Source organism: Thunnus maccoyii, chromosome 8, assembly GCF_910596095.1.
Source record: "Thunnus maccoyii chromosome 8, fThuMac1.1, whole genome shotgun sequence".
Classification (NCBI taxonomy): domain Eukaryota; kingdom Metazoa; phylum Chordata; class Actinopteri; order Scombriformes; family Scombridae; genus Thunnus; species Thunnus maccoyii.
In genome coordinates, this window is record NC_056540.1 from 8,175,756 (window position 1) to 8,198,185 (window position 22,430).

The following is a 22,430-nucleotide window of genomic DNA, read 5'->3' on the forward strand; positions in this document are numbered from 1 at the left end:
TGTTGTGATTACATTTGACTGATGGCTTTTCCCTTTCCTGCCCAGTTTGAGCTAACTAATTATATCTTTTTAGTAGTTACCATTTCTAACATTAGCAAACATTACAGGATCAATTATTTTATACATAGTGGAGAGATAGTTGAAACTAGTTATTTTGGTTTCCCCCTGGCTTCCTCAAATCCTAACATTAACTTTCAGTACTTTAAATGCCTCTTTAGACAAACATCTTCCAATGTAATTCAACACTTGGGCTACTACATGATAAATTTAAAAATGCATGCATACAGTACTTTGTACAGTATTGCTGTTTCATTCTGTCATATTGCGACCATCTGACTGTGGTGAAAAGTAGAAATAATGCATCAGTACAATATCAACAAATTATTGTGGGGAAAATATCAAAAGTAAAAAATTTTACTCTGGTTTTACACTCTCAGTTTCTCCATTTTCACAACATTAAATGGCTTTGGCCCTTCAAATACAAAATAATAAATGTAATGATTTGACATGACACTCCCTGTACCTTTACACATGAAATACGGAGAGACAAATACACCAGTGAGTGAAGAGAATTATAAAATACAAAGAACCCAATTGACACAGAAACATGTAAAATCAAACACACATATATAAAATAATTTGAAGGCAAAGCTCAACAATGTCTTGCAGAAGCCAGAGATTCGCTTTTGCCCAGTCACAAAAAACAGTCACAGACATCAGCAAGGCCTCAGATAGTCTGAAATTGTTCTTAAAAATATGTTTGTAGGTATTCTCAAATAGTACTGTTTTATTTCAATTTGTGCTTATTTCCTTTCTGTGAAAATTATGTTTTGAATGAACACATTTTCATCAAAAAGTGAAAAATGAACCCGGTATGCTGATAATTTAAGTGTAAAATAGTTCCACATCATATTTTTCTGTGGATACATACAAGGCACTGGCCTTTACTAATAGCAATCAACTCTAATTAAAGGATATTTTAGCAGTTGTGTCGGCCTGCTAGGAGATGCAATGTCCCTCCTAACACTTTGGGAATATCTTTAACATGTTAATTCAATCCACCAGAGGATTTAACTTTATTCTGTGGTTGTCGGACTTAAATATCCTGAGGCCTGTCTGCGTCGTTACTTTCCCTTACTTAAAGTGAAAGTGCAAAATAAGTCAGAATAAATACTGAAATAAATACACTTAGGAGATAATGGTATCAGAAATCCAGATATTGGCTGGAATGATGTGACTGCTTGCCACATTGTTGACAGGCTCGCTTTAAGCCTGTAAGCATTACAAATATCTCCAAATATGTTGAAGTCAACATAGCTCAGATTATGACGGGCCAATAAAAAATACTACACAGATTTGGGTCACCAGTGGACTAAAAATAGGTGTTCTGGGAGGGAATCTGCCCTCAACTTGAGTTTCCAGAGTTTGCCCTCCGCAGCATCCATGAGAGCTCCAAGCTGTTGCTCCTTATCGATTGGCTAATTCTGACCAGGGTATCATTGCTGATGTTTGGGGGTCAAATATCAAATTAAAAAAAATATGCCTTTGGAAAGTGAGCAGCTCAGCATCTCTTTCTGTGAAATGTAAACAATGTCACTGCATGCATAAATAATGAAAACAATAAATAAAACAATTTTTAAAAAAATGAATGAATAAAACACAAGAACAAGAGCCTTAAAGCACAGCAATGTAAAAGGTTCAGTCCATTGTTATTCAGCTGCAGGATCACACGGAGACAGAAATGAAAGGAAGCATGAAGGAAGGTAGGAAGACAAAGTAGCTGTCAAAAATGATTACTGGTAAAGTTACGGTGAAGGTGGTAAAATAGTAAACACACATGTTCATCTGTAAAAGTCTAAACTCAGTAATGAGTAAACCATTTACTGGGATTTCAGTGAGTCAGTGAGTAAACTTCTAATCAATATTATTATCAGTCACTCAATTGTAATGAGTGCAGTTACACAAAAAGTCATCAAAAGACATACAGTAAGTGGACAGTGATGGGTTGATGGCAGTTGCCACTTGCAGTAGATTAACTTGTTTCTAAAGTGAAAAATCTGCTTCGTCTTTGCTTTAAAGATTCAGACAAGCAGCTCACTTGTTTTGGGGAGTTGTAAATTACTGTAGTTTTTGAGAATGCAGTCTCACCATTCAGGTCAGACTGCACAGTACTGTTTTGTTTTTGTTTTTTTTGGTGTGTCATTCCACACACGACATGTACTTGACATTACACGCAATGCAACAGGAAGAACAGAGAACTACAAAAATGGAGGCATGCCAGAGAGGCAACGGTGGAAAGATGAAGACATTTCAGCAGAACAACTTCTGCAGTCGAGGAGTTGTCGGACAAACAGCGTGTGCGCGTTAGCATAGCATAGTTACAATAACACCAGATGTTGCAAAGGAAGATGATGATCCTGTTAAAACACACATCTAGACTAATGTAAATCGTATTGAGACAGTCCCTCCTGTTCAAAGGTAGCTGAAGGTGCTAGTTGAAGTAAGAGGGACATGTTGCTCTGCATGGTGTCAAAAGACTATTGTTCATGGAAGTTATCTATTTATTCAGATCTATACTATCTTTGTTTTTTCAGTTCAAGTTCGTCGTTGATGTGTAGATGGACGGAGCTACAACAGGGAAGGTGCAACCACATCAACATCAGTTCTTTGTGCATCAAAAGGAAGAACAGCAGGTCAACTGCTGCCTGGAGGAGGGGAGGGTGCTGTGGGGCAGGTGGTTACTGCATTTTCAAGGTGGGTGAACGCTTGCTGAGAGCATGTCACCGGTGTCGGCTGTGGGCCATGAAGAGCAGCACTTTGCGGATCCCACTGAGGCGATCTTTCAGAGAGGTGATGGCCAGGAATGGTAGCTGAGCTCGGCCCTCTAATGGAAGAACGGCTAGTAACCACCAACACCATGACGGGCCGTTAGGACTGGCCTGGAGAAAGAAAGTGAAGGGAAGAGGGTTTAAAGACAAAATCAAGAGGAAACAACTTTTTTTCCAAGCTTGGGTCTTAGTATCACAGTTGTGACTATTTTGACTGTGGGTCATGCTACAGTAACTTTGCACTCACCACCTCCATTAAAGAGATTGAGGAACCTCTCTTCTCTTATTTGGAGAAGCTCTCCAAATAAACTTCAGTTTTATCATTTCTAACACAGCGAGTTTGGTTAACTTGCAGGATGTTCCAGAAGTAGATCCCTATGCACGTAACAACAATTTCCATATTTACTTTTGATTAAATTCAGAGAGAGAGAAGTTTCTAAATGATTTGTGTAAAACCGAAGTTTATTTGGAAAGATTTAGGAGGTTGTGTTGTTTTGCCTCAGTTGTGTTTCTTGAATCTCTGTTACGGGGGTAGCAAAAGCAAAGTTACCGCGAACCCCGGTAAGAATGGACACAATTAAGAGAACAAAACCCAGGATAAAAAATACCATAATTTTCCTTTAAAATGATGTATTCTTAATGTTCTGATGGATTTATACTGAAAAACACATGTAAAAAAAAAGCCATGTTTAAGTGGATATTGCATCACAACAGCAGATACACCAGTGAGTATTTACTAATATTTCAACTAATAAGATCATAATTTTCTTCTGAAAAATTTCCCATAACATAATGCAACCTACAGATAAATATTAGAGAGATTTTAAAGAAAAACATAATTATAAATTAAAGCAAAAAAAACAAACTGATTTTGTAAGTTCTGTGTGTGTGTGTGTGTGTGTGTGTGTGTGTACCTGAAGTACAGAGTCTTTCTCAGGCATGGGTCCAAAGTGTCCTTCAATACGTTCCTTCTGCTCTGCCTTCAGGGAGTTGACCCATACCAGGGCTTGGTCATACACTGCATCATGCAGGGACTGCAGCTCACGCTCCGCCACGCCCTCCACCTAAACACACACACATGTGAGCTATAAAATCTTATCAACCACAGTTCATTCAGCCAACCCTTGAACTAGCCGACCCTCCCTCTCTGGCTAAACTCTGCTTCTCCAAGCTGTCCATCTCCGCCTGTCCACCCACACACCTCCACCCCGTCATACCTTAATGTCCTCCAGGTACTCTATATCAGCTGTATTGTATCCATCCCTCTCGCTGTGCTGAATGACTTTAAACCTCCGTCTGCCAATGGTGTCCACAACTGAGCGGCCGTCAGAGAAGAACTTCACATCGCGAATCTCCAACAAGCACCCATAGTCTGCAAACCTAAAGACGGGAAGAGGTGGAGGAGGAGGAGGACACAAATATTATACTTCCTGGACACATACTCAATAACAATCACATGATTTATACAAAAGATAGTGATGCACAGATACAAACCCTTTGAGGTTGTCTCCCAGACACATGCCGAAGCAGTTGGTTCCTGTCTCCATGCACCGGCGAATCATCAGTCTGTAGCAGGGCTCGAAGATATGGAGAGGACACGGCACAGTGGGGAAGGCCATGGTGCACACGAATATAGGCACATTCTTGTTAAGACTGAAGAGAAACAACAAGAGAGAGGAACATGTTGAATGTAAAGAGCAGAATGATCATAATACAAGGAGATATTGTTCCTGCCAAGACTTCAACTATGTGACTTCTGAGAAATATGGAGGAACAAACATGACAAAAATAATGGCAGACAACATTTTTGCAGTGATGCATGTATTACTTGTAGCCTGTAGTATCACTGTTGGCACTGCAACAATTTAACGATTAGTTGATTGTCAGAAAATTAATCTACAAATATTTTGATTATTGATGAATTCTTTGAGTCATTTTCAGGCAAAAATGCCAAACATTTGATGGGTCCAGCTTCTTTATTGTGAAGATATGTTTCCTAGAAATTGTGTCACTATTTTTTAACATTTCATATACTAAATGATTAATCGACTAATTATCATTATTAAATTATCAGCAGATTATTTGATAATGAAAATAATTGTATAGCCTGAATTAATGAAATGAAATTTAAATTATATGCAAAAAAGATTATTATCATTTATTAATATTATAATTATGATATTAATATTTGGCCACTTATGGTTCTATATATGTCTGTGTGACTCCTGTGACGTTTTTTCCTACAACTGACCTACAGTTTGGGCCAAAGGCCAAAAAAACATTGGATACTGTGGAAGTGGATCAGTTTTGTTCCAGTTAAAGCAAAGTTATTTATTGCGTAAACTTGTTTGCTCCAGCCTGCAGGAAAGTGAAACTTGATACCCGACATGACGCAGTCTAATAGAGGTCAGTGTGTCAGTTAGACAGAAGTGTGCGTTATCGACTGTAGGTCAGTAGGTCAAACAGCAGAAGGGGATAATCACGTGTTTTATCAGTCACAAAGATACTTAAACACAAGCCATAATCTATGAGAAGATAAGGTTTGACAGCAGAAGATGAGGGAACAACAAACGAAACAGAGCGAAAAAAAAACAGTAAAACCCGAAAATAAGATAGCGAAGAAGAGAGGCGGAGAGGAGAAACTTACTTGGAAAACTCAGCCATCTCGTCCTGGTGGATTTTCTGTCTTTCCATGAGCTCGGAGGGAAGATACTTAGATATCAGGTTCTCCATTAATACTGTCTTGCAGTACTGCCTCTGGACTAGGTACTGCAAAGAGATAAGAGATATGTATAAGGATACTTTAATAGTAAAGTAACAGAAGCATGAGCGTGCTGACTTTGACTCTTGCAGTTTTCAGTGATGGCCACATAAACCTGACATATATCTTCCCCTAATTAAAAACGGATTATTATTCTTCCTAGATCACAGAATAGTAGGAGTATTACTGCACATACCTCAGACAGCTCTTCTTTACAGAGTGGACACTTTGGGTTGTGGTCCAGACATCTCTCCAGACACCGCAGACAGAAGGTGTGTCCGCACGGCATCGTCACTGGCTCATAGAACAGTCTGGGTGAGAAACACACAAACATTGCAAAACCAGCGACACAAGAGTGCAAGATACACACGATCAATTACACAGAGGGCTTGTGATGTAAGATTTCACCAATTTATTCATTGTTAGACACTGGTATTTTCAAATTTATATAAATTCATTATATTTATGTATGTCTGTATATATGTTTGTACGTTTTTCTAAAATCCCAGTTATCATTATGGGCTATATAACTATATACAGCAATTTACTTCACATTACATTATTACTGATTGATTTTTTTTTATTAAAATATACATATTTTTTACTTAAATCAGACTGGATAGTCTTTCTTTTAACTGGTTTGGGTGTTAGACAGTACAGAGTCAGGTTGAGTGATCGGTTTTAGCTCTACATTAAGCTGAAAGGCAAATCTCACCTCATACAAAGAGAACATTCCAGATCAGTCGGGTCCAAGAGGCCACCAGCGACACACCCCAATGAATCAGTCCCCTCTGCTGGCTCTACATGTGGAGAGATTATCAGAAACATGAGACACAGAATCAGCTTCAGTTTGAGTTTTCTTGTTATTTTCCTGATGAGGAACAAAGAAAAGCATTGTACTGACTAGTCCTGTGAATCATATCAGAGGTTTTGGTTTACAAAGAGACGGCCCTCATATATGTGGTTTGGAACTCTCAAAACAAATCTAGTTTAATCATTTCTATTCTAACTTATTGCATACAATCTGATAAAAATAAATGAAAGTGTAGTTAGTTTAAAAAGCTTCTTTTTTAAGTGCAAAATTTGATGAACCTCACATATGTTGCAATTGAAGTGTGATAGGAGATAATAGCATGAACACTTTTTATATCTTTAAAATCATTAAACCATGTATGCGTGTGTGTTTGTGTGTGTGTGTCACCCTCCAAAAGCTCACCAGACTTGAATCTCTTGTGATCGCCCCTCCTCTCCAGTCCTCCCTCGTCCGTCTCGTCCTCTGTGCTCCTTTGTTTTCGTTTGAGGAGGAAACAGTGGTCCAGCTTCCTGGCTTCTAGGCGTCCCTGACCTCTGACCTCACTGCTGTCTGACCTCTCAGGCGCAGGAGGGGCAGACGCAAGACTGGACTCTGATGACCACTGGGCAGGACTGAGGGTCTGAGAGAAGGATAATAAAACCTCATGTTCCCTACATGTTATTCTGTTTTTAGACAGTGATGATAATAAGAAGTGAGACCATCTCTTACCTGGGAGGGAGCGATGATGCTGTTTTTGATGTGTGCTCTAGAAGACAGTATGTTGGAGTAGTCTGAGATGTGTTCAGGGACCTGATCTGTGACTGGGGCCAGGAGATCACTAAGGAGCTGAGAGAGGACAGAAAACAAGGATGTGATTACTTTCTGTAAATAGCAATAGAGATCTTTGACTTCATAAATATATTAAAAATATATATTAAACTAACTCTGGGTACCTTATGAGCCTCAGTCTTAGCCAGTCTACAGTCAGGCTCTATGGACAGACACACCAGGTACTCTCTCAGTGCCTCCTCAGTCCTGCCCAGCGACACCAGGGCCTGAGCCTTTCGAACATGACCCTGTTGGCATTCAGAAGACATATGACCTCATATACATCCAACATCCACGTGGGAGCTATCGGTTTATTATAATGCCGAACAAATAAATCTGTCACTCTGCCTTACCTTCGACCAGAGAGGCATGAGTCTGCAGGCCATCTCAGCGTCTCTCAGAGCCTTTTCATAGTGTTTCAGACTAGAGTGGATCTGGGAGCGGTTGCTGAACAGTATGTGGTCCGTGGGTGCTGAGGAGAACAGGAGGGATGATTAAGAAGACAGTTTGTTAGTTAATTAGTGTTAGATTAGAACAGCCCTGCATTTTTTTTCATTATAAATTAATCTGTCTTTTTTTTTTCTTCGATGAATCGATGAATCAGAAAAAAGTTTTAAAAAATCTCTCACAATTTCCCAGACCAAAAGTCCAAAACCCAACAATATTGAATTCATACTGATATAAAACAGAGTAGAGCTGAAACAATTAGTCAATTAGTCATTAGGCAGACAATTTATTGGTAACCTGTTTGATAATCAATCATTTTTTAAGCAAAAAAGGCAAACACTCTGATTTCAGCTCTTCAAATGTGAAGATTTGCCACCTTCCTCTGTTTAATGTAATTGTAAACTAAACATCTTTGTATTTCGGACTGTTGATCAGACAAAACAAGACATTTGATGATGTCCCCTTGTGCTCTGGCAAATTATACTGACATTTAAAAAAAACTAATTATCATCAATTAATTGAGAAAATAGTCTGCAGATTATCTACAGCTCATTTCAGCCCATAAATAGAGAAAAGCAGCAAATTCTCTAATTTGAGAAGCTGGAACCAGCAAATGTTTGGCATTTTTGCTTAGTATTAATAGATATTAATGTTATTAATAGTTGTTAATTAGTATTCTGTCGATTATTTGACCACCTGTTTGAAATTTATTTCCTTCAGCTTGAAACCTGCTCAGTTTACATGCTCACTAGGATTCATGACCCCTAAACCACAGCAGCTGTTTCACAACCTACTGCAGACTGTTAAAAAAACATGGCGCCATTAATGTGAAAATAATACTGTTTTTCTTATGTCCTAAAAAGCTGAATTTATTGGTGATATAAGGTCTCGAGTTACATGAACGGAGAACTATTTAACATGCATCCGTTTCCACATTACAAAACGTGCTATGAAAAAAAAATGCAGCCTTATAAAACCATGCAGCACTATCAAGGTCACCCACATACCAGGTTTCATAACTATAAGAACTTATGCAAATGTCGCAGTTAGACATATGGGAATCAGAGGGAAACCTTTCTCTGGATTTTGTACAGACATAGGTAGTAAATCACTGAGAGAAATAAAAACAGAAGCAGCAGTAAAGAAGAGACGACAAGCGAAAAGAGATGGAAGAAATCTAAGCTGACCCGCAGGTTGCGGATGTAAATGTCTCGCACTATATTTATATAAATAAAACACAAGTGCCATTGTTTGACACACATACTGCACAGCACAACTAAGCTGCCTTGTTACACACGCACATGCATACACACAAACACACTCACACACATAGACCTGTGCTAATTATAAGACTGACTTGCATTAACTCAATGGAGGCTTACCCCAATTTTATCCATAACAGCTACATGACCCAACAGAACCCTTATCCAACTATTGACCTAGATCCAACTCTTAAACTTAGTCTTAACCCCAAAACAAGTGGTCAACCCTGTTTTTCATTCTTGAGGCAAGTCCGCATGTCTGAGGCCAGAAACATATTTCCATAAAATGCTTCACTAAATGCAGAAACATTGACTGCATTGCCCTAAATAAACGCACAAAAGATTCTTTTAGTTCTTCTAGAGATCCAGACCACAAACTAATTTACACACATTCTTTAGTTAAGTAAGTGCTCCATATGGGATTTTGTGTCATTACTTAATAACCAAAAATGTATCTAAGGCTGCAACTAGCGATTATTTTCATTACTGGTCTTTCAAGTATTTTCTCACTCATGAAAATGTCAACAAATAGTGAAAAATGTTGATCAGTGTTTCCCAAAGACCAAGACGCAACTTAAAATGTCTCCTTTTGTCCACAACCCAAAGATATGCAGCTCACTAAAGAACCTTACTGCTAAAATTATTCACTTTACTGAAAAAACTTAAGCATCTTTTTCTTAAAAGTTACTCAAAATGGTCGATCAATCGACCAATCAATTGATCGACTAATCGTTACAGCTCTAAAGGTATCAATATAATACAAACAGTATCATTCTCCTCTCTACTTTGGCCAAAGATCAACATTTTTTCTGCAGATCATTGTGCAATAGTTTGACACTAGCCCCTCCAAAATACGACTGTTATGATATTCTTTCATCATTTTTTATAAAAGACCTTTGCTGGACGTGTAACATTACTGAGAACAACATCCTGATACACACTCAGGCCTGGAAACAGTCCAGGACCATCCTGATCTATACTGACGGAGCACAACAACAGTCAAGTGTTGACCTCTGAGTGGCTCCACTGCAGTAGCAGGGAGATAGATGCTCTACTGAAGGACGCCTTATTGTACAGTAATGTCGGTGTTGTTGATCGGTCCTTGAGCAATTCATTCAAAGTGGTGCTTCTGTCAGCGGTCGACTGATCAGCCATTGAAACTATGGTCTGCTTCTCGGAAGATGAAACAACTTTAAACTTATATAAGCAGCTTGTAAAATGGCTGAGCTGTAACCAGTATGACACAGTAAAGTCAAAGTGTCCCGGTCATAAAAGACTTCTGACTGTGTCAGAGGACATTCTCTATTTCAGTAGCAAACTAAATTATCAAAGTAGGGCCTTGTGTGATCCAGTGCCACACAGTTTGTTACACACACACACGCCCAAAATTCACTTAAATTCACTTTACACTACTTTTTTTCCCAAATAGAATTCAACCACTTTATCATCACTAACATACACTGCATTGATCATAAAAAGCAGTATAGAAATGTAAGTAAACTTTATTCCATACCACTGATGATCCTAATTAACAACTGCCTGAAAGCATAGTTTAACTGTGCATATACTGGGGGTTATTTCACCCCTCATAATCCCTGTCTAGAGGTCACAGTTCACCTGTTTCACCACCACAGCACCTCTGCCTGCCTACATAAAACTGTTTTGAGCACTTGTGAGCCTAGTGGTGACCTGCAATAATACCCTTGACCCACATTTGCCTGAATCATTGTTTGACGTTATACAATGAGGGAGCTGAGGGAGGCGGGTTACGTGCTTACGCAATGTTTGGTCCACTGGCCCAGCCTACATAACCCTGTTATCCAACACATGCTGCTGAGACTCTCAGATGCCAGCAGAAAGGCATCTACTGCAGAATGCCGCAGCTGCCTCACACTTATGAAACAAGTCATATAAGTGCGTTATTTTATTATGGCATCATGATAAGTCATCTGGTACCAACACTCTTATTACACTGAAGAGTAAGAAACAGAAAACATGAAGTTAAAGCAGCAGACATATGTAGGCTGGTCATGTAACAAACACACATAGCAGCTCCAGAAACCACTAAAGTTTCTCATAAAAACACCAGTAAGTTTAGTGTCCTACCTATCAGTATGGCTTGGTTGTATTTCTCCAGCGCAGCTTGCATCTTCTTCTCTGCGTAGAGCCCGTTGCCCTCTCGCCTCAGCCGGCCGGCCTGGTGTAGGGCCGGGAACCACTTGGCCAGCAGGTTGCTGAGGACCACATTGACCCTGTAACTCTGGCCGTCAGCCACCCTGGATGTGTCCCCGCACTCCTTACACACCACCGACCGCTCCTTCTCCTTCCTCTCCCTCTCCAGACACTTCTTACAGAAGCAGTGTCCGCACGGCAAAGTCACAGGCTCGAACAGGGAGCTCAGACAGATCCGGCACGAGAAATCTCCGTAGCCGCAACCTGTGGCACCCGTACCGGGGCATCCCGCTGCCGCCCCTGCCTCCTCTCCCTTTCTCGGGATGCTGTGTTGACTCTCCCCCCCGTCTTGCCTCTTGATACTACCCGTCAGGTACTCTATGAGGTTGGCCAGGTGACTAGGTCGCAGTCTGTCTATCTCCGAGGCTTGCCGGTACAAGTCGAAAGCGTCCGTGAATTTGCCCCCGAAGGCGAGCGCGTCAGCCCGTTTCACCATCAGCTCCTGCCGGCTCCCTGGATCTCCGAGACCCGCTAGCTGGCACTCGTAGATATCCGCAGCCAGGTCAAAGTTTTTCGACTGGAAAGCCTCCGCTGCGAGCTGCAGCATGCTCTCACTCTCTGTCCCCATGTCCAGCAGCTTGTGTGAAGTCTTTCCCCTCACCTGCTGTATGTGCTGCGTGTCTGCTGAACAGCACCTCTGCCATTCATGTTTGTGTCTGCCGGGAAGGACTGACCACACTGCACCTTCATGCTCCAGTCCAGGAAGCACCCATATTATTCTCAATGGAGCAGCCAAGGAAAAAAAAAAAACAGTTATGTAAAAGTTGTGTCATGTGATGCAGACCAGCTGTTCTGATTGGGCGAGCGTAGAAAAACTGTTACAAAACAATCTGCCATGTAACACTTGGAGTGTGGGGGGTGTGGGGGGTGTCTGACCTGCAAGCAAGACACCAGTAAACACTGGCGGGTCAGTGCGGGACCCCATGTGGTCCCGAGGTCACCACCAAACAATGACTTTTACTGGTGTTACCTTATTCACAGTAATAAATGTGTAATAAAGTCCTCTTACATCATGAGTTTCTACAGTTTATAGTCTGGTCTGTAGTATCTCTTATCTAGAGATGAGACAGATCAGTTTCATTTATGAAACAACTTATATATTCCAAAAGAAAAACTTAAATAAGGTTTCTTTGGGTGTAGTCCATCAGTGATCTGTTTCATTTAGGATCCCTTATAATAAACACCATAAACAGCTGTTAGAACTATTCAGAGTGTTTTGAGGTATATTTTAGGGCAGTTAAAAAGGTCAATAGTGTGCACATCCAACCCCATCAAGGTTTTCATCAGGTAAAACATGTTAAGTCAGTCCCATGAGTTACAAAGTAGATTTACTAAGTGAATTTTCCATCATCTTCACAGACAGTTTTCAAGTGGTGAATGTTTTTTTTTTTTGAGGGACGATATTTCTGGTGTAGAGTCACAGATTAAACTGTTGCTGGTTCAGTCATAAAACTGATCTGGGGCAACTGTTTGAAAGTTATATGACAGAATAATTAACTCATGGGTGCAGGTCTATGGAGGAACTCCCTTTCTGTGTCAGTTTATTTACTTACACAATAAAAATATACGATCTGCAAATAGTTGTGAAAAGATGCTATGAAAAACATTTGCAAGTTACTATTTATCAGGAAATGAAATCATTCCTTCTTTTATGGATCAAGTTGAATTTTTTATGCACTTAATTTTACAAAGCTTGTTGTTACGACACACAGGCAGCAGTTTGAGTGTTATGAGGCAGGTAAACCAGTTCAGCTCTTACACAAACTGAGCATTTAATCATTTGTGCCGACAACAGAGGATGTCACCCCTCCATCACTGCCCTTCAGATCATTTTCCAGGGTGTCAGACGAGACAAAGCCGGGCCAGATATATATATATATATAACTTTATCAAACTGTGACACCGCATGTGTGTTTGATAACTGTGGCAGGCAACAGTCACTCACCCGAACTCTGAAGTTTAACCAGACATTGTTGTATAAATGTGTTTGCATAATGACAAAAAAATCATCAAGACTATTGTTAAAGGGAGAATGTGTTATAACGATATTAATGTCACCTAGAGCTGCAACTAACTATTATTTTCATTATTTTCTTTTAGTATTATTTTTGTCATTTATTTTCCATTTTTATTAATGTTTTTATTGATAATTTATGTCTTCAGTTAGCTTTTTCTGTCCAGAACCTAAATATATTCAATTGACTGTTATATATGTAGAAGAAAAACAGCAAACACTCACATTTAAGAAGCTGGAACCAGAGAATGTTTGGTATTTTTATTCTGAAAAATGACTGAAACGATAAATTGATTATCAAAATAGCTGTAGATTAATTATCTTCCAGTTGACTAATCGATTAATCGACTGGTTGTTGCAGTTCTAGTGTCATTACATGTTACTGTATGCATTTTAAAAGTGCATTAACTAAGTTCACAGTTGAAGCTAGAATTAGAAGTAGGTTGTGGTCAGAGTTTAATGACTGGCAAAGAGATTGTCCTCCAAATTTGCTCTGATAGATCACATGGTATTATTAGCATCACCTGAAGCCCGTGAATAGCATTTCCTGCTGGCTCACAATAAAACCTGTTTGCTACACGGGTGAGTGTGTGTGTGTGTGTGTGTGTAAGCGGGGATTATAGGCTGGTCAGTCGATCAGTGTCCATGTCAGTTGTAGTAGTGCTGGTAATATAGGTCGGCCAGTCTAGCCTGTGAACTCAATCCCACACACAGACACAATCGCTGCTTGACATGTACACCGCAGCAGACACAGACAGACTGACACATATGTACAGACTGACTGACATACAGTGTATGCAAATGAGGACACTAGAGGAGCATTATGCAAACAAACAGATTGACCACACATGTGGCCAGTCAGATACACACTCACACACACAATGAGATTGTCTAGCTTTACACCTTGAATATGCTTGTTTGTGTGTCTAAATAGGCCAGTAAGGCAGTCTAGCCAGCTCTTCTAGTGCAGATTGTCTGGACATTGTATACTGGGTTGAGACCAGCAGTTATCCTCAATGTCACCTAACAGACTATTATACAAGGTGGTACTTAGCCGGAAAAAACAATGCTCTGGATATTCATGTGACCGATGCCAAGGCTGCACTTGTGCTTTGTTTTTTTGTGTTGTGTTCTCATATTTTAAGTGCGTTCCTTCAAAAACACATAAACATACAGGAATGAAAAGTGTGAGAGAATCGAGGTAACGTGACAAAGCTCTGAAATCAGATTTCACTATGTGTGCCTGACAACTTGTGTGAGCATGACAATTATATTTTCATCACTTCATGGCACAGATGAGTTTTTCTAAACTGATTTATGTTGGTCTCTGTTTGGAAAAGTAAGAGCAGGATCAGTTCTGTTAATGATCAATGTGAAGAACAGATGTTTGGTGTAAAATAAAGCCTTGTATTGATATAACAATAGATAATAGCTTATGGAGGTTAATCAAATTTGATCAATGTTGATCATTAAGGAGCAAATGTTGGCAACAGCTTTTACTTATTAGAATATTATATTTTAATGTTAGAAGTCAGGATTTTATAACTAAGCCTCAATTCACTGTCAACACACAAATAACCAGATGCTGTATTAAATTCAGTTTTTGTGAGCATCCTGTCTTTCCCAATTTTGGGGAACCAGAATATATTTAATATGTAACCGTTTTTAAAAGTTACCATAAGTTTAATCAATTGAGTTAATGAAGTTTAATAAAAATATATACATTTTTCGTTAACAAAGTAAGTTATGTGTCAGTCTCTGTGAAAGCCTCTGAATCCTGCTTCTTTTGGTACAATTGACTCATGGAGAACTATTGAACTTCTGTCTTTAAACCTGGATCTTGCTGGGCTGCTCCTTGAGATGCTCAATCAGGACGCATGACTCCCATATATGTAATCCAGTTACACTTTATGATCGAAGACGCCGTTCATTCACAGTGCTTTGGATACAAGCTCTGTGGTGTTGTGTGGCATCTAAGCATCAGGTTTGTCATGTATTCTAAGGCTGTAAAATAGTGACATTATTTGACATTATATAATCAGCTGTGCTTTAAGTGTCCCTACCTGATAAATGGAAACACCTGCACAATGTTATGCAATGCAAGACACCATTTACCTAACTCAAAATGTTCAGTTCCTAAGAGGAACTAAGGACATTGCAAGCACATGGTCAGAACCTTAAACCTTTAGGTACAAGGACGACTATGGTACATCTTGAGGCTGTACTTTGTGTTGTTGCAGGACTGCATTACACTGAAAGCAGAAATATTACTTACACTATAATGAAATATAAAAACTACAGCACCTAAAACATCCATACAAATCATCAGTTTTCTATTTTTCTTGTCATTTAGTGTAAAATATCTTACTTATCCTACCTCTTTTGTTAAAATATGAAGAAATCATCTATTTTTGGCACATGTAGTGATCAACAGATTTTATTAGTAATTCAGTATTGTGAAAAGAAAAACATACAAAATAACAGAAAAAAAACTATTTTTTACTGTTTTTACAACAACAAACAAAAACATTGTTTTATCACATTTATTTATCACTGGTTTGAATTCAGTCCATTAACACATGAATAGAAAAGGAAATCACCCTGTTCATTCATTGACTAACATATTTTCATGTTCAGACATTGTTCAGTCTCAACAACAGACTGGATCACATGACACCAGTTAAAGTGGCCGCTTAGCCAGAGAGTTTCTGAGAGCTCACCTGACTGCATGTGTATTTTGGCACAATAGAGACTTTGCACCGGTCTCAAAGCTCCTGGCAACCATTGAATTGAATAATGCTAATATATACAGTATTACAGGGTAAAGAACAACAGTCTGATATTAAGATTTGTTTTTAAATAAAGGCTGTGACACAGGAAACTATTTTCAGCATTCAGGTACTCTGGTTGTACTCGTCTTATCATTTCACACTCTGTTAGCAGTCGAGTATGTTGGATGCCAACACCATCAAAGCATAACATCATGACATTTTGATTATTAGCATCATCATTTATATAACATCATATTTGAAGTTCTTAAATTTCGTGGTTTTCTGTTTGTTGTATAAATTTACAAACTCCACCGGATGTCACAAACTAAGCAGAGGGGACAGTTGAATTCACTAACAGCCCTGCATGGTGCATCAGTCTTGGATCTTGAGAATGCTCCTCTTCTCCAGATCGTTCATCTCTTTTAGGATCAGAGCCACGTTGTAGCGCAGCTCCTGGAATTTGGACACGGGCACCTGAACAGGGAAACAACAACAATTCACTGACGATGAAGATGGATTATTAAGTCTGAAATCAGCTGCAGAGCCATTGTGCAGCTTCAGTGTTGATACAGAATAACATCACAATGATGACGCACAAAACATTATAGTGATATAATATAGGATCATGGCTGAGACAGATGTTTGTTTAAAAAAAAAAGGAACGGGTATTTAGAAAATTGTTAAAAACTGTAAAATAATTACATTGTTAGCATCACTTTGAAGCAGAAATGTTGCATTTTCAATAAACTTAGTGCTGACAGTCTACTGGGTGTGTATCTGATGTTTAAATGGTCACTGAAAGGTGGTTCCTGAAGGTCTGAAAGGCTTTGAATTTCACTGTGAATGATTCACAGCTGAGACCTCTGCCCCCTCTAATGCACATACGTACGGGTTTCTTTTATAGCTCCTATAATTTATGTGACTCTCTTGTGCTATCATCTAATGTTTTTTTGGTGTTTACAGCAGCAGATATCCTTCAGTCGCACTCGTGAGATAAACCCCGAGAAGCACCTATCAGGTAGAGATAAGGTACACTCGTCAATAGAATCTGCACATCGGATGTTGTTGCTACTAATCCTGTAATTCTGCTGTAAGCTGTTTATGTAACCACTGGGCTAGGTGCAGCCATAGTAGACCATCATGCTTCGCTCCACATTAGTAGGCTACTTTGAAGTGCAGCACCCATCCTGAAATGATCAGGCAGGTGTGGAGTATGGCGCCCCCTGTTGAGTAAAACATCTTACTACTGTAATTTAGTATTCAGTTTCCATTATTTGGTCATATCTTTCTTTCTTTCTCTTTCTATCAAGAACTTTCTTGATCATTTATCAATAACTGCTTTTATTCCTTATGGGTACATTTGTATTATTAAAAGGTATACTATGCAGGTTTTTCCTAAAAAACAATGTATAGACTCATAAAAAAGTAATCCCTCTCAATCATCACCTATTACCTACACTATTATCCACACTGTGTGCTGGTGTATTTATCTGCAGAGATTCTGCCTTCTGCCTGTATTTTCTCATTATTTTGCTGTGTTTGCTCCGCTCTGCTCTCTGTCTCTGCATCATGGATGGATAAAGAGCAGCAGGTCTGTGTGTCTGCTTGACGAAGGGCGGGGCTGAGCTACACACACGCAGAGCAGAGAGGCCACAGCAGACAGGATGAAGCTCTGCATTCACACAAAATCCAGTAATGCAGAACCTTCTCACAGAGTTGTGTGGAGGTGTGGGCATGTTTATTTGTCCTTTAGAACAGAATGGCAGTGAAACGATCAGAAATTATGTTTAATTGATCTGATTCACAGCTTTGTTCTCGCCAGTACCACTCGCTCTCTTCATTAACTCTCTAGCTCGCTCCACCACCGCTCTCTCTCTCTCTCTCACACTCGCTCATTGAGCAAGGGAAGAGGGGCCAACAATCCTGCATCGTAACCTTTAAGTTATAAATGTTATAATAATATTGTAATTGTTGTTTCTATGTTGTGCAGCCAGCAATGTTGCTTTATTGTTGGTACAGTTAAACTACAATCTTATGTTTTATTCAAACTGACATGACTTTGTATTTTGCTCATTTAAAAGAAAAATCTAGTGCAATATCAACTAAAAGGGTAAAAGGGAAGTCATCATTTTAGCAGTGAAACAGTTCTACACTATCTATTTTTTTCGGTTAGCTTTTATTTTTTGTATTGTAAACAATATTCTCATATACAACGTGTGTTACAACTCACCATGCAGATACCATATGGACAATGAGAAATATACTATCCAAACGTACGTGTAACTCAGTTCAGAACTGAATGTAGGTCAGGTTGTAATTAATAAATGTTACTTGATTTCACTGTAATGCTATTACGTAACAACTAAAACAAACCTACATTAGCCTACTGGCAGACAGCCAAGTTCTTTCAGGCTCACAGACTGATCATAAACTGAGAATATATACACCACAGTGCTTTTTAAGTTATATAATACTACTGGGAGTAAATTAAATCCCATTTCTTATAAACATGAACCCAGAACAGCCAAAGCTTGCAAAGCCTGAATGTACTGTAGTTGATAAAGTTCTCAAACTTTAATTGAACAGTTTAAGAAAAGAGATGAAATCCAAGTGTTTGATAAATATATACACAAATGTGTTGGAGTAGTTTTACGTAGATATGCAGTATGAAGAAACTTGTAAGTACAGTATAGAAGTCATTTTAATTATTTTAATAAATGCCATAAATATAGACAGTATGAGACTTATAAGTATTCTCTCACACCTGTCTCTGGGTGAGGAGCGGGAAAGAAAACACCTCCTCTCTGTCAACCTCCGCTGGAGTAGATGTGCTTTCAACAAGTCACTTTACTCCAAGACAATTAAGCCACTAGCTGGAAGATTACGTCAGATACTGAGAGTCTTACGTGAACTGTGACACTCACGATTGTTGATGATGATTAAGACTTAAGGCGTTTGGCTCATTCATTTGCGAGCCGTCAGTACTGATGTGAGAGTGGAAGCTTTGGACATACTGCTATGAATTGGGTAAATAATTTTACTCTGAAAACAGCTTCTTTGGATTAGAATGTAAAACTGCGTGTACAACCAGAAACAAGTAAATTGTTTAAATACCTCAAACCGGTGAAAACTTCCATCTGATAGTTTCATCTGCATCAGCACAGAAGGCTGCAGGGCCCTGGCTAAAGAGCTGAGGAGACAGGGGAAACACACATGCTGGTTTCATTATATTACCATCCAGTTAGAGATTTCTTAATCTTATGTGCTTAACATTCTTTAGAGAAGAAAGCACTAGATTCTTCAGAGGTGAGTTGTGTGATTCTTGCTTTTAAAAACAAAAATCTTTGATGCTTAATCCTCAGTTCTTTGGCATCTCTGCACCTAGCAGACAACAAACCAACAACAAACAGAACAGCTTCGGTGAAGTGGTGAGCAGTTGAAAAAACAAAAACACTTTTTCTCTCCCTACATATCTTACCTTGTAGAAATGGCAACATCCACTCTCCATTTCAGATCGTCTATCGTGGGCAGGTGGGGATCATTCTGGGATGTCGCTGCGTCTAGAACTGCACGACTGCAAATACAAAGAGATGCAACACAGGAATGTAATAAAAGACATGCCACTGAGACTAAACAGGTTCTAAAGAATTCAACGTACCGATTTCCAAAAACCACACTGGAGAAATCTGTGATAAAGTCTTCTGGTATCCTAAAGAAAAAACAGAAACCACAAATGTAATATTGGAGGGGCTGACGTTGTTGAAGTATTAATCAACACAGTAAGGAGTGTGATAAGATGAAAACCTTTACCTCAGTTCTCTAAGATCTTCTTTGAAGGCCTAAACAGAAACACAAACAAAACGTTATTAGATATAATTTTACTTAAGATTTTGATTTTTTCTATATTTCAAAATGTTTAATTTCATGTTTATGAAGAGCAAACAATCAATATGCTCATGTTGAAGTTGGGCAGAGAATTCTGTGATTTGCGTGAGGTCTTAAAACACAACACACCATTAAAAATGATGTTAAAAATAATAGACCTTTAATAGACCTTTGTTACTACATGTTTAAGAGGTTTTCCATATCCATAGTGAATACTTATAATATGTACTATATACTTCTGCTATAATATACTGTTTTTTGTTATTATCCTCCCCCAAAAATAAACATACTAACTGTTTTGTACTAACATGATGAAAAATGATAAAACAGATGGACTTTTATGTTTTTCTGTAGCTGTCTCACCACATCCTGCAATTTTTAAAACTTTTTCCAGCTGTGAACAGCATCAGTGAACAAAAAGTCTTTTTCACAGCAGACATTTTAACATGTCATAGTAGGAAATACACACTTGTTACTAATAACATTAACATTGTCTCTGTTCTACTCAAGTATCCCAGTAAGACATGACTTTGTGGCTGTGTCCAAAATCATTAACTTGTTCACTCGCTCACACACTACTCCCTATATAATAGACACTCAGTAGTTTACTCTGTTGTGAGCAGTAAATTTAAATTTTGGACATTTATGAGTCATTATTTTGCATCATCGTTGACAGGTATGGAGATGCATAACTCTGGAAAAGTAATTAGGGAATGATTTCAAACACAGCCTGTGACAGTGAGCCAACATGCACAATGCCAGGATCCTGAGACTGAAGCTGCTAAATGGAAATCAGTCATCATTATTTTTCATTATTTACACTTGTGCTTTTCCTACTGTGAAATGTAAAAACAACTTCTGTGAAATTAAGCAAATAAATAAAAAAGTCACTAAAGTGTTTTTTTATTACACACTGAGTTTTTGAGTATATCTTTTATCACTTTTCCATTGTGAACACACTACTGTACTCGCTCAGACCTGGTTAGAATTTGTGTTGTTGGGACGCAACTCATGTCATGTTGTAGTAACAAAAAAAAGCACAAGTGAAACTAATAACATAGCTAAATGATAACTTTGCTTTCCATTTAGAGGTCCCATGACAGTGAGTCCTGGGAATGAAAAACCTGAATGAAATGCCCCAATTAATACTGTTATTGATCACACTAGTGATTATCCTGCTGAGACATCAAAGTTTCTGTTGTGGAATAGGTTGTTGGTCTGTAAGCCGCATAAGGGCGCCAGATATGGACAATTCAGCTGCTGAGTTACTGACAAAGGCTGAAATCTTCCAAAAGAAAAGTGAAAAATATGAATTTTGTGTAAACATGTTCCAGCTTATAACATCCAGTGATTAACAGCAGCTCACCTCCTGTTTAAGTGATGACATGGGGATGCGGATGGCCTCAGACAGCACTCTGTACATCCCAGCTACGATGTGACTGAGCCTCTCCTGAGGGATGACACTGCTCTCTGCTATTGACTTCATCACCTCTCTGCAGTCCTTCCCCTCCAGGGCGCTGACTACAGCTGTAGAGAGAATAATTCACAGGCACATTTATGAACTTATAGAATGTCTTCACTTGCTTATCCTTGTTCAAAGTCACAGGAGCTGGATCTTATCACAGCATGCACTGGACAGAGACAAGGACACTGGGCAGATCACAAGTCTGGTTGTCAGAAGGACAATATTAGTTATTGAGTATTTTATTTTTTATTTCTTTCATATATTGTTGGGTTGTAACAATGACGTGAAGTTATCCTCTGATTCAGGGTTAAGAGAAAAGTTGAGGGGAAAGTTATGGGAAACATAAATAATAATATTTAGCGGCTGATTCTCAGTTTTTTCACCACTTACACTTGTGAAAAAGTGTCAGACATCATAGCAAATGCCTTTTGCTTATGAAAACTGAAAAAAGGGTGATTTCACCACTTTTTTCCTCATCCAGACCACATTAGACTAGGTCCAGATCAAAAACCACTATTCTTAGACTCATCAAATCTGGACTAGATTATCAAGGAGACTCCAGAGACTCATTAAAACACAGTTTCAGATTTGTGAAATATTTATTTTGCTCATGAAAAAGGGCGATTCCACTGCTTTTTTCTATCCAGTCCACATTAGACTAGATCTAGATCGAAAACCACTGTACTTAGACTTGTCCAATCTGGACTACATTATTATTATTAAGATTTGACAGGTCAGAAGATTTGAAGCTAACTTCTGCGTCTTGTTATAAGATGCATTTAGACGGCACAGGTCCGTAATAAGTGATATTAGAAACATTTAAATCTTATGCTATCTGTTTTAGAGACACAGTAACACCTTTCATGTACCTTTCAGTATTTTCCTGAACATCTCTTGGTCCACATCCTTGAGGTTTTTCGACATCGATTCGACTTCTGGTGGTATCCTGCTTCCCAAAAAGCTGGAGTCTTTTGCGTGGCTCGAAGACATGACTTATCATTCAATAATATGCGATATGCACGAATAAAAAGATAGAGAAACTGTAAATGGAAGTACGGGACTTTGAGGTTTTTTTAATGTTCGTTTTCTGTTTATGTGACAGCTTCCGCCTCACGTCACGTGACACTGGTCTCGTCCCCGATAG

The 22,430-nt window shown here is 38.8% G+C and overlaps 2 protein-coding genes across 2 annotated transcripts; both read right to left on the reverse strand.

Annotated features, from left to right (window-relative positions):
* Positions 1–1,085: 1,085 nt before the first annotated feature.
* Positions 1,086–11,958, reverse strand: LOC121902435 (LON peptidase N-terminal domain and RING finger protein 3-like). The gene is made up of 12 exons (XM_042419748.1): positions 11,026–11,958; positions 7,564–7,682; positions 7,336–7,458; positions 7,112–7,228; positions 6,806–7,022; positions 6,305–6,389; positions 5,786–5,900; positions 5,476–5,597; positions 4,323–4,481; positions 4,046–4,208; positions 3,743–3,892; positions 1,086–2,939 (listed from the first exon to the last, which is right to left on the reverse strand). Exons 1-12 carry the CDS (start codon positions 11,717–11,719, stop codon positions 2,781–2,783), a joined length of 2,223 nt encoding a protein of 740 aa, XP_042275682.1. The 5' UTR covers positions 11,720–11,958; the 3' UTR covers positions 1,086–2,780.
* A 3,628-nt stretch (positions 11,959–15,586) lies between these two features.
* commd5 (COMM domain containing 5) lies at positions 15,587–22,384 on the reverse strand. Its single transcript, XM_042418879.1, has 7 exons — positions 22,156–22,384; positions 21,188–21,348; positions 19,747–19,775; positions 19,595–19,645; positions 19,415–19,510; positions 19,051–19,126; positions 15,587–16,410 (listed from the first exon to the last, which is right to left on the reverse strand). Exons 1-7 carry the CDS (start codon positions 22,274–22,276, stop codon positions 16,309–16,311), a joined length of 636 nt encoding a protein of 211 aa, XP_042274813.1. The 5' UTR covers positions 22,277–22,384; the 3' UTR covers positions 15,587–16,308.
* Between the last annotated feature and the right edge of the window lie 46 nt (positions 22,385–22,430).